Source organism: Glycine soja, chromosome 14 (assembly GCF_004193775.1).
Source record: "Glycine soja cultivar W05 chromosome 14, ASM419377v2, whole genome shotgun sequence".
Lineage (NCBI taxonomy): Eukaryota > Viridiplantae > Streptophyta > Magnoliopsida > Fabales > Fabaceae > Glycine > Glycine soja.
The window spans coordinates 2,860,900-2,873,550 of NC_041015.1; the positions used below are offsets into that span (position 1 = coordinate 2,860,900).

At 30.6% G+C, this 12,651-nt stretch overlaps 2 protein-coding genes across 2 annotated transcripts; both read right to left on the reverse strand.

The window, feature by feature from the left end:
• Positions 1-2,310: 2,310 nt before the first annotated feature.
• On the reverse strand, positions 2,311-5,270 carry LOC114383357 (blue copper protein-like). The gene is made up of 2 exons (XM_028343017.1): positions 4,893-5,270; positions 2,311-3,019 (listed from the first exon to the last, which is right to left on the reverse strand). The coding sequence occupies exons 1-2, from the start codon at positions 5,107-5,109 to the stop codon at positions 2,523-2,525; spliced, it is 714 nt and encodes a 237-aa protein (XP_028198818.1). The 5' UTR covers positions 5,110-5,270; the 3' UTR covers positions 2,311-2,522.
• Positions 5,271-7,829: 2,559 nt separating this feature from the next.
• LOC114385231 (RING-H2 finger protein ATL39-like) lies at positions 7,830-8,381 on the reverse strand. The gene has a single exon (XM_028345255.1). The coding sequence runs from the start codon at positions 8,379-8,381 to the stop codon at positions 7,830-7,832; it is 552 nt and encodes a 183-aa protein (XP_028201056.1).
• Between the last annotated feature and the right edge of the window lie 4,270 nt (positions 8,382-12,651).

Here is a 12,651-nt window from a genome sequence, read left to right on the forward strand (position 1 = left end):
AAACTAAACATGCAAAGAGATTAAAAAAAGTGTTTATGGTATAAAACAATATTTTAGAAAGTGAAATAAAATATAATCTATGTTTGTTTACAATTTTAAAATTCAATTTCTTTAAATAAGCAATTTTTTTATGAGAAATAACTTAAAATAGCTTTTGATTTTAGTCAAATTTGGTATTCTTTTTCAGCTTCTAATTGTTTTTAAAAGTTGAAATAAATACCAAAAAAATTAAAAGAAATTATTTTTCAAAAGTTTAAATATGCTTTTGTCCCTAATAAATGATTAAATTTTTGTTCTAGTCCTTACTTCAATTTTTTGTTCATAACATTAGTATTCCATTAACATTTGTAATGTTTTAAATTTTGAAATAATTCATCTAATACAATGACAGCTAAAAATCACAACTATCTTTATTTTATAATGAAAATAATGGTGTTGCTAAGAAATGGATGGTACAACCAAAAGCCCAAACACAAATGGTAACCCCCTTGACAACCTCCATGTCACGAATCAAAGGGACATGTCTTGGCTCAACAATCTTATTAAAGGACAAAGCATTCCCTAAGATGGTGCAACATCCCAATCTTACCCAGGAGTGTTGCTCGCATATGCTTGCATCTTCTTCAAACCAAAAATATGGAACTCAAACCATAAAATCATATCTAAATTATCTTGATGTCAAACCCAAGCCTAACCCTAACCCCAATAGATTCGAGAGAAACGAAGGCTCAGATTCATGCAGTGTTTGCAAATAAAACCCAGATCTCACAAACACATACAACTTGGCTTGGTGGTGGTTTATTGTTTAAGAATGCATAGAGTGATGATGATTTTACACGGGAGTCGTACTCTTCATCACCTGCCATGCACTTTGTCGTTCTTTCACTTCCTTTCACCACAATCTAGATCTGACTCAGATATAAAATTTAAGAGGCGAATCTTGTGATGATATTGTTACTCCTCCTCATCTCCAAAGACGATAACGCCGGTTTGGACAAATTTGGTGTAACAAAGCATATGTCTACCAACGACAATTTTGAAGCACTTGGTGGCGGTGTTGGTGGTGGTGGCAGTGAGCATTGTCATTGAAGCGTCGTTGTTGGGCATGACAAAGACGTTGACAAGCTCAATTGCATACATGTACTAATGGTGGTTGAAGTGAAGGAAGAGTGGAAAGAAAAATGTGTTGTTGGAAACATTGGAAGTGAAGAGTGAAGAACAATGTCGTTGTTTTTCATTATCACTGAAATCGTTCTTCTTTTAGTTTTTATGGATCTCAATATCTGATTTAGTTTTTATACACATTTGCACATGCCATAGTTTGATTCTTGTGACCCGTCCTAAATTTAGTATGTGTTTGAAAAATTATTCTCTCTCAACTCAAGGATATAAATTACTTGTTTATTTGTTCTCCATTACAAATTCATAATCCATCAAAGTATTTTTATAGGAAATGTTTGTTCGCGACAAATGAACAAAAAAAAATCCTAATATTTATAACTTCTAACGCTTGCAAAAAGAGTAAAATATAATTGTAACACATAGGAAATGTCTATATCAGGTAATGGCAAAATGAAATCCTAAATTTGGATGCAAGTACATTTTATATTATAAATTTAATAAAAAAAAACTAAAGTACGTGAATCGCACAACACAAGAATGCCAAAATTTGTAGTATAAGTGAAGTAAGCTTGCTCAATAAACATTAAGCAATGGCGTTTCATAAAGTTAAGAGAAGCCTAGAATATGAAGATAGAACTCCAAAATCTTAAAAAAAAAAAATCAAGCCTAAAGAAATTAGCTAGAGAAGTCAAGAAAAGTTGAGAAAAAAAAGTTTATGCCGCTACACGTGCTTTCACATACCCTGACATAAAATATAATCACGTGAATTTACATGAAAGTAACATATGTCATGGCATGATACTTGATACGGGTAGGTGCCGACATTATTAGTTATGATTTAGTGGTTTTTTAGTAGTGCTAATAAACAAAACATAACCAATTAGGGCCTATATAAATACAAGTTAGAAGAGCTTTTGAAACTTTATTGAAAATATAGTTTTTTTCCAAGTAAAAAACCTTTCAAAAACACTTCCTTGTATTCAAACAGATTTCTAGTTACTCTTAGTTATCTCAATAATTACAACCTCCAACCAACTCCCTCCTTATGTCTCATTTTATCCTTTCCTCAGGCACCATGCATTTTGTCTTTACTAAACTTCACCACTCTTGAAGTTGCCAGCAACAATAGAAAAAGGAGGGGGGAAAACTCGAGAATATATAAAGGGACAAGCAATATTATATATGATCTAATTAAATTGAAACTCATATAGCAAATTAGCAATAAAGGATTGTAATTAATTGTTACATTATTTTAGTTTACAACAATAACATGTGGTATATCCTAGCTCACAATTCAACTCAAAACCCCACTGTCTCACTCACACCCAATAAAAAAATAGATAAAATAATAGTAGCATATATCTATAATTAAAAAATAATATAAAATAAATCTCCACTCTTTAAAACAAGAAAAGTAGTATCCCTAGTAAGACAATGTGAAGTTGTGCATACATTGAGATTGAAATAGAACTAGATGATTTCTGTTTGTCACTATCACTAGCTTTGTCATCATCACTTTCTTCTTTGGGGTGACTGAAATTAGAAGGAACAATAGTGTCTGGTGCTGATTCATCATCTCCAGCAACAGGACTAGCAGGAGATGGTGCATCTTCTGGGGATTTAAGACTCTTTGGCAACCCTTGTCCATAAGTCACATTTATTTTGAAGTGTTGTCCACTCTTGCATTGGTCACCATCATAATCACCTGAGAAGAAGTATGTCATCCCTTCCTTCACCAAAGGAACTGACACTGTCACAGGATGTGTTTGGGTGTTGGATGGATCAGCTGCTGACCATTGGGTTGTGTCCTTATCTTGTGCATCGTCATAGTCACATTCTTTATATGTGGTGAAATTGTATGTTTGAACCACTGAGTGGTTAGTATCCGTGTTGAAAACTGCAGCAACAATACCCAAAAATCAAAAGTTGTTTGGTAAGATTATTTGATATCATAATAATAGAGCATTATAGAGAAAATTGTATGAGTAATATATGCAACCATATAGTAAAGTATCTATACTATTAATCAATCACAAATGATAATATATAACTATTAAGGATAATTATTCTATTTGGTATACAGATTTCATATTCTTGGATTATTTTTTAATATATAATTATTTGTATTTCTTTCATAAATCTTTAAAATATAATTATTGTCACTATTTTCTTCAACTGGTTTTTTGCTTTTTTACTTTTTATTTTAAAAAATAAAAAATAAAGACACAAAGTATCTCTATTTCAACTGGTATACAATAATTTTGATGATTCTTATAATAATATATCTTAAAAGTCGTATAAGGTAATTTTTTTTATTGTTCAATAGTATAAAATTTGTTAAACCGACAACATATAGAAATTATACTTAAATTGTATTGCAAGATGCTTGCAAGAATTACAACCTAATTTCAAAGCATGTTATTGCGAGGTGAAAAAAGGATATCATAAATATTAATACCAAACAGCCAACAACACCTCCATGTTCAAAGTATTCAATAGGATTATGAGCAGAAAATTTAATAGACGGAAACTGTAAAACATTGGAATGGTCTGTTGTTCAAAGAATTACCTACTTTTCTGCCCAACTGAATGTTCCCCTGCTACACGTGGAAATGGTTTATTCTAAGTGTTTGGTCCAAGTCAATGTTTCTTTTTCTTAATTTATGCTTCATAAAACGTATGGCTTTATTAAATGATAGCTTAATCATCGCCAATTATAAGTGTAACGGTTTATGGTTAGCTTCAATTTGACTAATAGCTTTAAAGCAAGTCCTTTTCCTCAGTTTTTCCTTCGTCTCAGAATATTATTATTACAATTTTTACATAAAAGCAAAATTAAACTAGTAGAATTGAGTGGCCACTCAACCAGAGTATCAAAACAGAATATTTGTACCAAAAGAAAAGAATAACAAAAAGTACTACTAGTAGTTGTTTTAAGTCATTTTGGGTATCGTATTTTTCTTTTTCCCTTCTACCCAAAAAGGGACAAATGGTAACTAACAGTAATTTTCTTTGTTAGCTATTGTGCTGCGTCAAATGGAAGATTGAATACTTTAGTTGAGACTAACGTTTGTGGATCGTGTGGCAGACTCCAGAAAAATACCAACAAGAGTAGTGATGCCTTTCTCTTAGTACTTCCAATTTAAGCCTAACTTTTTCTAAATCGACTAATATTAATATATTAAGAATATGACACAAAGTACCCAAAAAACAGCATATATGCTGCAGAGGGAAACAACACACAATAGTACCATGATTGAAGCCAACCTATTTTTTGTGACACTCTCAGAAGTATGTTATGCTAAAACAAATTCCAAAATAAAAATATAAGTAAATGATATAGTTTTGCTTCTCCTCCATCATACAAGTGACGGGTAGAGAAATTGTGAAGAGAAAATAGAGATAATTTGATTGCTTTAAAAGCAAAGATAAAAAAAATAAAAAAAATAAAAACATTGAAAAGTTATGGGATGACTGATGTAATATGATCTGTCTTTCCAATCCAGTATTTTTTCTAAATCTGATTAGATATCATAGTGGTGTGTTGAGTTTCAGTCAAATAAAAACAGATCAAGGCAAATTGGAGATCAGATCAAGGAAATAAAACTAGAACAACCATGCCATAAGAAATTGTCTAAAAACATTGACAAAAGGCCAAAACATTAACAATAAAATTCCTCAAGCTCTACTTAGCCACTTCTTTCAAAGACAACAACAAAACACACAAACAAGGATTGTAAGCAGAAAAACATCATGATGAAGAAACTTACTGAGGAAATCTCCTAAGCTGAATTCTTTACTGTCAGCCCACTTCTGGTAATTGACATTGGATTTCTCAGTATTGTCAAACCATCCTAAAGAGTCGCCAACTGTGTAATTCTTGTAGGCCTCAGCAGATCCTGAGAGACAGAACAAAAGGAGGAGAAGACAAGGAATAGTTGAGGACATAGGACCAAAAGAGCTTCTTCTTCTTCTTCCCTGTTCCATTCTTCTTGGGGTTTGTGAAAATGTATGAAGTACAGAGAAACTGGTTTTTAATGACAGGCTTAAGAGAATGAGAATGTGGGATTCTTGTGCTGCCAGCTATGGAGTGGTTATGAGGCCCTGACTTTCTGCTGAATTACTAAAATAGTCACTGCTCCATGTTGCTCTCAATAATTTGTGTCAGACAAGTATAGTTGTTTTCTTTACATCTTTTTCAGATACATTTAATTTAGTTTCTCTGTTCAACTTGATATCTTTTTTAAGTGGAGAGTCAAATTCTAATCTTTTAACCAACAAATGAAATTGGATTCCAACTCTCAGTAACATTTCATATTTAAGTCTTAAAAATTAAAAAACAAAAATATAACTAAAAAAAGAAACTTCAATAAAGATGATCAAACTAAATTTATTAACAAAGATTAATTATAAACAAAATTCACATATATTTCACACTAAAAAAAATCTAATACTTTAAGCTACCAAGATCCATTTAATTTTAGATTTTTTTAAAAAAATTATGCCATGTATAAAAGAAGGAAAAACAGAGAGGAACAAATTCTCACTGTGGGTAAAAGCTGGAAGGAAATCCAACTTCCAAGTCTCAGAAGTTCCAATAGGGGAAATCTCATAGTTTGGATTTCATCATCACTCATTTGTAAGAGAATCCCAACAAAAATAGCCATGTGATAGTTGACACGTGGAATGAGCCAAAACGGTGGGTCGATGACATATCTTGGTTAGATGTCCCATTCATTATTATAAACTTGGATATAATAAGTGATGCTTTTAGAATATCAAGGAATAAATAAAGGGAAAACTCCTAATCGTTGATATCTTATCTTCGTAGGACAATTCAATTTTAATTTTTTTAAAAATAATAGGCGGAAATATTGACAAATTAGAGCATTTTATTTACTGTACTTCTAAAGGATAATCCGTTTAATTTGTTAAAATTATAAAAAAAAAACATTCCAAACAAACTAACATATAATATTCGATTGTTTTGTAAATGACTTAATTATTCTTATTCAAAATTTATTCCCTTCATGATCACTTACTTTTAGTTAGAATAGAGCCTGTCCGTAAGTCAATTCAGTATTTTTAACTTGCCTTAATTTGTCTTTAGAGTAATATATATAGTGACTGAACGTTATTGAAGTTTTCCTTGTCAGGATTGGTACCAGTTGTTATGGCTTAAACTAATTAAATTGAGACAATCATTGTTGACTCTACACTAAAAAGCTTTGCAGAAACTAAATAAGGGAACTTGAGATATCACGATTTTAAGCACCAAACTCAAGTTTTCTATTCGTCATATATATTTTATCAATCAAAATGCCTGGGGAAAATAGATGTATTGGTTACATTGAAAATGACATGAATTCATATCCTTTGCTATAAAATGCCACCCCTTTAACAACACAGCATTGGTTGTACCTTCGTTATTTAGTGCAGTTTTGGAATTTTACACATGCAAGTATTTCAATATAGCAATAAAACGATGCAACTACTTGGGTTTGACTTTTTGCATAGCAAGTAGAGAGGTTAGTTGGTCCTGAAAATGATGTCCAAACCCTAATGTGATGCTATGTTTTTCAGCTATAATTTGGATAAAAAAAATTTGTTCTAGACAAATACACAACCGAAAAAATAAAAAATAAAAAAATACAGCATATACTAATATGGTGTTTTATTAATATAATTTTTAACCAATATAACAAGACCTATGAGTAGGCTTCTTAGAGTTGGTGTTAGTTTTTGCATAATTGTACTTCATATGTTGATTCGGTGCAATCTTAAGATTGACCGTATCCGATATCCCTTTCATTATTATTACAGACATCATATCATTATTCTTTTTTTCTATATTATATTGCTCTTAAATTTTTCTTATTTGTCAATGATTCCTCTTAGATTCACTCTCCTTCTACAAATTTTAGTGTGCTTTTGCCGCATATTTCGCATAACCATCAATGAACTTAAATCATCTTACGGTATGTTACTCCTGACGGTGATGATGATATATCTACCACAGTTAAACTAGATACACCGAATTTTTCATAATTTAATCCCATAAATTCAACTAATTCAAACTTTGATATTAAGATTTTCTTAAGGATAACATATATATATATATACATATTTATCTCCACACGACTAGTAGGCAAATATAATTTCTTTAAGGTAATTTACTCTCTACGTTACACTCTTAAACATAACATGTTAACATTTTTTCCATGAAAGATTTAAAAAATATAATTATTTAAAAAAAACATGACTGTTCAAAATAATCTAAAACCTGATTTAAATCAAAAGCTATTTTGAATAACTTAACATAAATTATTTTTTCTTAAAAAGGTGATTTTTATGATTGTAAATAAGAATACATTAATTTTTTTTTATTTTTTTTAAAATATTAAATTATTTCATAGCAAAGTCACTTTTTTAAATAGATAATAAACTCGTCCTTTTTTTTTTTTCAACAACGTTATAGATGCGAAGTTTCTAATAATTTTGGTAACCATTAATCTTTGCAAAAGAAATTGTTTTCATCATCTTTAATAAAATTTCTCATATCTTAACACCTTTTTTGGATCCACAAAATTCATAAAGGAAACATAACTAAAAAAAATCAAACGGAGTTTTAATTTAGTCAGACACATAATTAATGTTGTAAAATGCACCACCACAGGGAATTAAAAGGATGAATCCTCAGACGCGATTCAAGCAAGAACCTCAGACTCAGAGTGCTGTTGTCCAACGTCCTCCTCGGGTCCCACAACAGTTTCAGGTTCCGCTGTTGTCCCTGCCACCTCGGACTCTGTACCTAGTACTTCTTCTTCTTGTTCTTCCCTTGACACATTATTATCAAACGTAACCTTCTGGCGACAAATGGGACAGTTCATGTGTGAGGGTAACCACGTATCAATACAATGCTGGTGGAAAATATGTTCACATTTTGGTAGCATCTTTACCACGTCACAGTCTTCAAACTCGCCTAAGCACACGGCGCACTCCTCCGCCGCCACATTCTCCTTCTTCACCGTCGAGTAAACGAATACGGGACACTTCTCGACCGTTTCTTGGTCACTGACGGCGGCGACGGCGGCGGCGGCAGGCACGTCTCTGTGGGTTTGGGAGCGAAGACGAATGCAGACATAATAACACACTATAAACACAAAAATCCCACCTAAGATCAAAGACATCGCCGCACTCACACCCGCTGCCGCCTTCGAGTTTTCATCATGTAGGTTCAGAGACTCGCTAAGCCCCATTTCTCAATTGTTTCAGTACCAAGCCAATCTACAACAAAATTTTAAATTAACCATGAGACCACACTTTCTATATATATATATGTGTGAAAAAACATATCATATAAAATGTATCTTATATAAAAGTAAAAAATTAAATTTAAACAATATAATCAAGTATAAATTCTCAAAATTTAATATTACATGATCACTTAAAAAATTATATTTTTTTAAAAAAATATATGATTTTTTAAAATTAAATCTTAATTATTTTTGTATAATTATATAATATAGGTTAAATTTAATTCTTTCATTTTATATAAAATGTTTCCTTTTATATATATATATATATATATATATATATATATATATTAAAATAATTAATATTACTAAAGATGAAAAAATAATTATTGTTATCAAACTTTGGACATTTTGTATGGAGGTAGATATATGAATATATATATGATAGTTTTAACTCTTTGATGGATAGCTAGCTAGTGATGTTTGAAACTAGCTTTGGTGGTTTCTTATATAAGAAAGAAGAGGAAGAAGGGTCCGGGCGGTGGTGGCATAAGGAAGTGACACGATGGTAGCAGTATGTGGCGGATGCATTTGCTGCTACATACAAAACATGTAGGTGTTGGTCTTCAAACTAATAAAATATTAAATAATCTTTAAACTAATCAAATTATATAACTAGAAGCTAAATAAAGTATTAAATATCTATCAATTTAGTTTTAACTTGGAGTTGATATACTTTACTAACATTAGGGAATGTTTTCAAGAATTTTTTAATACTTGAGGACTATGTAGCATGATCTTTAATATTTTAGGAATAACTTATATAATTTCATTAGTTGAAGAGTTGAGAGAGAGGGTGACGCTTAAGGAATCGAATTGATCGTTTATTTATTATATAGTTTTAAACTATCACACCAAAAAAAAAAAAAAAAACGCGGGCCAAACTTCTAAAAGAGTCCGTTCGCTTCCATTGAACAACAATGTGGCAACGTAGACCTAAGTGGTCATATTGGATCTTTGGGAACCATCACAAGTGTGGCTGGCCTATATTTATGTTTCAATCTCAATCAATTTCTATGTGATATGTAATTGAATTTTTTAATTTAGAAGAAAGAATTAATAAGACTCATATCCACGAACTATGCAAAGATTAGTTGGTATCATAATACACTTTCTTACACATGGAATTAAATTAAGAATAATTATAAACTACACATATAAGGACTAAGTTAGTAGAATGCATTTATAATTAAGAATGAACTATACGTATAAAGACAAGAATGCTTAAAAGAGTTCAAATTTAACGTATGATGGTAGGAAATAAATCGGTTGCGGTTGCTCATATAGATATAGTGACTGATTTAATTAATAGGTTTGTACACATACACGACCAAATTGTATGTTTAATCTTAGTTTTTTTTCCCCGTCTAATACTGAGAAAGCAACAATAGGTGACAAAAAGAACAAGAAAAAAGTAGCTCAATTTCTGGCTTTCTTTTAAAAAAAAGTGGACAGAACAAACTTAAAATCCTTATCAATAAAAAATAGTTTCTCAGGATAAAGAAATTGGTGATGAAAAAAGAAAGAAAAGAAATGAGACATTACTATTTCATAAGTCAAAATTTCTAAAACAACATTTAGTTAACTGGATGTAGTGATTTAGCACATGCATTTCAAAGTTTTAAAGTTCACAAGGTGAAGTTGGTATCCGTGGCAGCTTGAGAATCTAAAAAGAGAGGTTGACCAAAAGAGTAAAAATCCATAATCGTGATAAATCAAGATTGAAAATATCAAAACTGCATAACCTTTGCTCATGTCATATATAGATAATAGTGGCTAATAACAAATATATCATTTTCACTAAGATAAAAATGACCTTTCTATGAGGCAAGAGCATTATTTGCAGCTATAGTAGTCTAATTAAATGGAAAATAACTTAGAAGTGGCTGAATTAAGTCAGCGAACTTTGGACTAGACTTTTTTCTTATGATACTTAAAGACTTTGGACTAGAGTTTTTCTTTTTTTAATGATAGTTAAAGGCGAATATGTGTGGTGTTGTCGTTCATTTAATCTCCACCGCTTCATTCTTCATGGACTTTTTCTTCTCATTAATGTATGGATTCTAGCCCTTTCTTTAGGAAAATAATATAAAAAAAGGCTAAATTTCGAATTCACTAATGATAAGAAGAAAAGGCCATTTCTTTTGACAATTTTTTTTATTCTTTTCACACCCCTTCCTTTTATTGTATTTTGCTAACACCAAAAAGACCCTCACTAATTGTTTTCTAACACCAAAAATACTCTCATCACGTCCACCTCATTTAAGCCATTTTACTTTCCCTTCCACCTTATCTTTTCTTGCTCTGAGTTATTCTCCTCATTTCCTTTCCCTTCTTCAATGTCTGGTGAGGGTTCCCCCACCCCGCAGATTTTACAAAAAATAGTTTTCATAATGTAGTTTCATAGATAAATCTATTAATTTTACTAATATGATACGTGAACTATAATTTCTATAATGTATGCACACATTATGGAAAATAAATTTCTTAATGCATTAAGGTTTATCTTGTGTTTTCTCTTATGTGTTTTGATGAACGTAAACTTGTATATAGCACGTATAATAGGTGTTAGTTCTAACGGGACTGATTGTAAGGTGTTGTTTGTCTGAATGGCATTAGATTTTTTAATCAAGAAATTGAGTTTGAATATTGTTAAGGAAAAACATTTAAGAGAAAATATTTCATTAAAAATAATCAATCAGATTTTTTTAATAAAAATGAATCATTATCAATAAAATTAATAAATATTTTATATTAGTATCATAATCACACAAAAAAGAAAATTATACAAAAAATATTGGTTTTATAATATAATAAACAATTAATATAACAAATAGACACATTATTGTAAACATTGCCTATGTTATATTCTCTACTTAAATCGATATTTCATCTCCAGTCAAAAACAACTACAAAGAAAATAATTATTTTTTTGGGATATATTCAAAGTTTCCTAAAATTTGACTACTAAACAATTGGCTAAATAGAGTTTAATCGAATGGGAATGGTAAAAATCATGACACGTACATAGGCGCTTCGTGGCTTCAACGTCATTCGTCACATGACTGTCTTAGAAAAGCACTTATCCAGCTAATCATCACATGCATGCACGTACGCGACGTCCTTTCCTCACAAAGCTACACATGCATTATTAGCCTTTTTAATAAATAAAAAAGTGACGATTTCCTCTAAAAATTAATTACTTATTAATTTCTTAAAAGGTTTCATTATCAATACAGGATGAATAGTTTTCGTAAAGTATGGCTTTTTAATTTCTTAATGCAAATAACTTATAGGCACTTAATTATGACAATAGTTAATAAGTAATTTTGAATCTTTGATCAGTAATTAAATTTGTCATTTCCGATTTTTGATTTGATCAAATATGAACTTGTTGGGTGCCTGGGATATATATCTCCATTTTCTTTTATATAGTTTCTGGCTTTCTGCGTTTCGGCATATATATATAGGTGGTTAATTTCTTTCTTGGGAAAACTTTAGCAGTTGTAATGACCACAATAATTTGATCTTTGAGAAAATATTTGCCCCCAATAAAAAAATTGAACAAAATCAGTTCCAGCATGTACCCAAGGTTGAAGGTTCAGCTGCACATAATTTATATAATTGTCTTCAATCTTGGATGATCAAATTCGGTTAATTCTTTGGGCCAGTAAATTTTCAATTCCGATCCTAAGGCGTTTTCTACCACAGATAACACTGATTCCATATATAAAGGTTTTGCTTAGAAACATTACAAGATTCCTTTTTTCGTTCAAGGTTACATATATATGCCCTACGTTTGTCAAATTTGATGCCAAAATGTGTGTTCCCGACCTCAACCCTTGGACAGTGTAGTTTAATTGTTAGCTAGTGTCTTTCATGGAGATATAATTGACCGGGTTTAATTAGGGACAGATATAAAAACCCATTTAATTAACCAATAAAAACCGACGTAGTTAATTGATTAGGGTTTTAAAATTGAATGAGTGAGAGTGTCACAAACATATAATAAGATGGGAGATAAAAAAATACTTATTTTTAAGATGATTTTCTAAAACTCGTCCTAGAACATCTAGAAGGACAATCTTTTAAAACAGTTTTTTATCCAAAGTCTTTGTTGAAAAATTATATATTTACAAAATTTGTCATCACTAATAAATTAAGAGGGTTCTTGATTGTCGTAAAAAACACTTTTTCTAGTAATGTAGGTTTC

What these genes read in the sequence shown, in the direction of transcription:
- LOC114385231 (XM_028345255.1), bottom strand. Translation starts at nt 8,381, where the DNA reads ATGGGGCTTAGCGAGTCTCTGAACCTACATGATGAAAACTCGAAGGCG.
- LOC114383357 (XM_028343017.1), bottom strand. Translation starts at nt 5,109, where the DNA reads ATGGAACAGGGAAGAAGAAGAAGAAGCTCTTTTGGTCCTATGTCCTCA. An exon ending in CAGCTTAGGAGATTTCCTCA is followed by an intron (nt 3,020 to 4,892) that starts GTAAGTTTCTTC and finishes TTGTTGCTGCAG; the next exon opens with TTTTCAACACGGATACTAAC.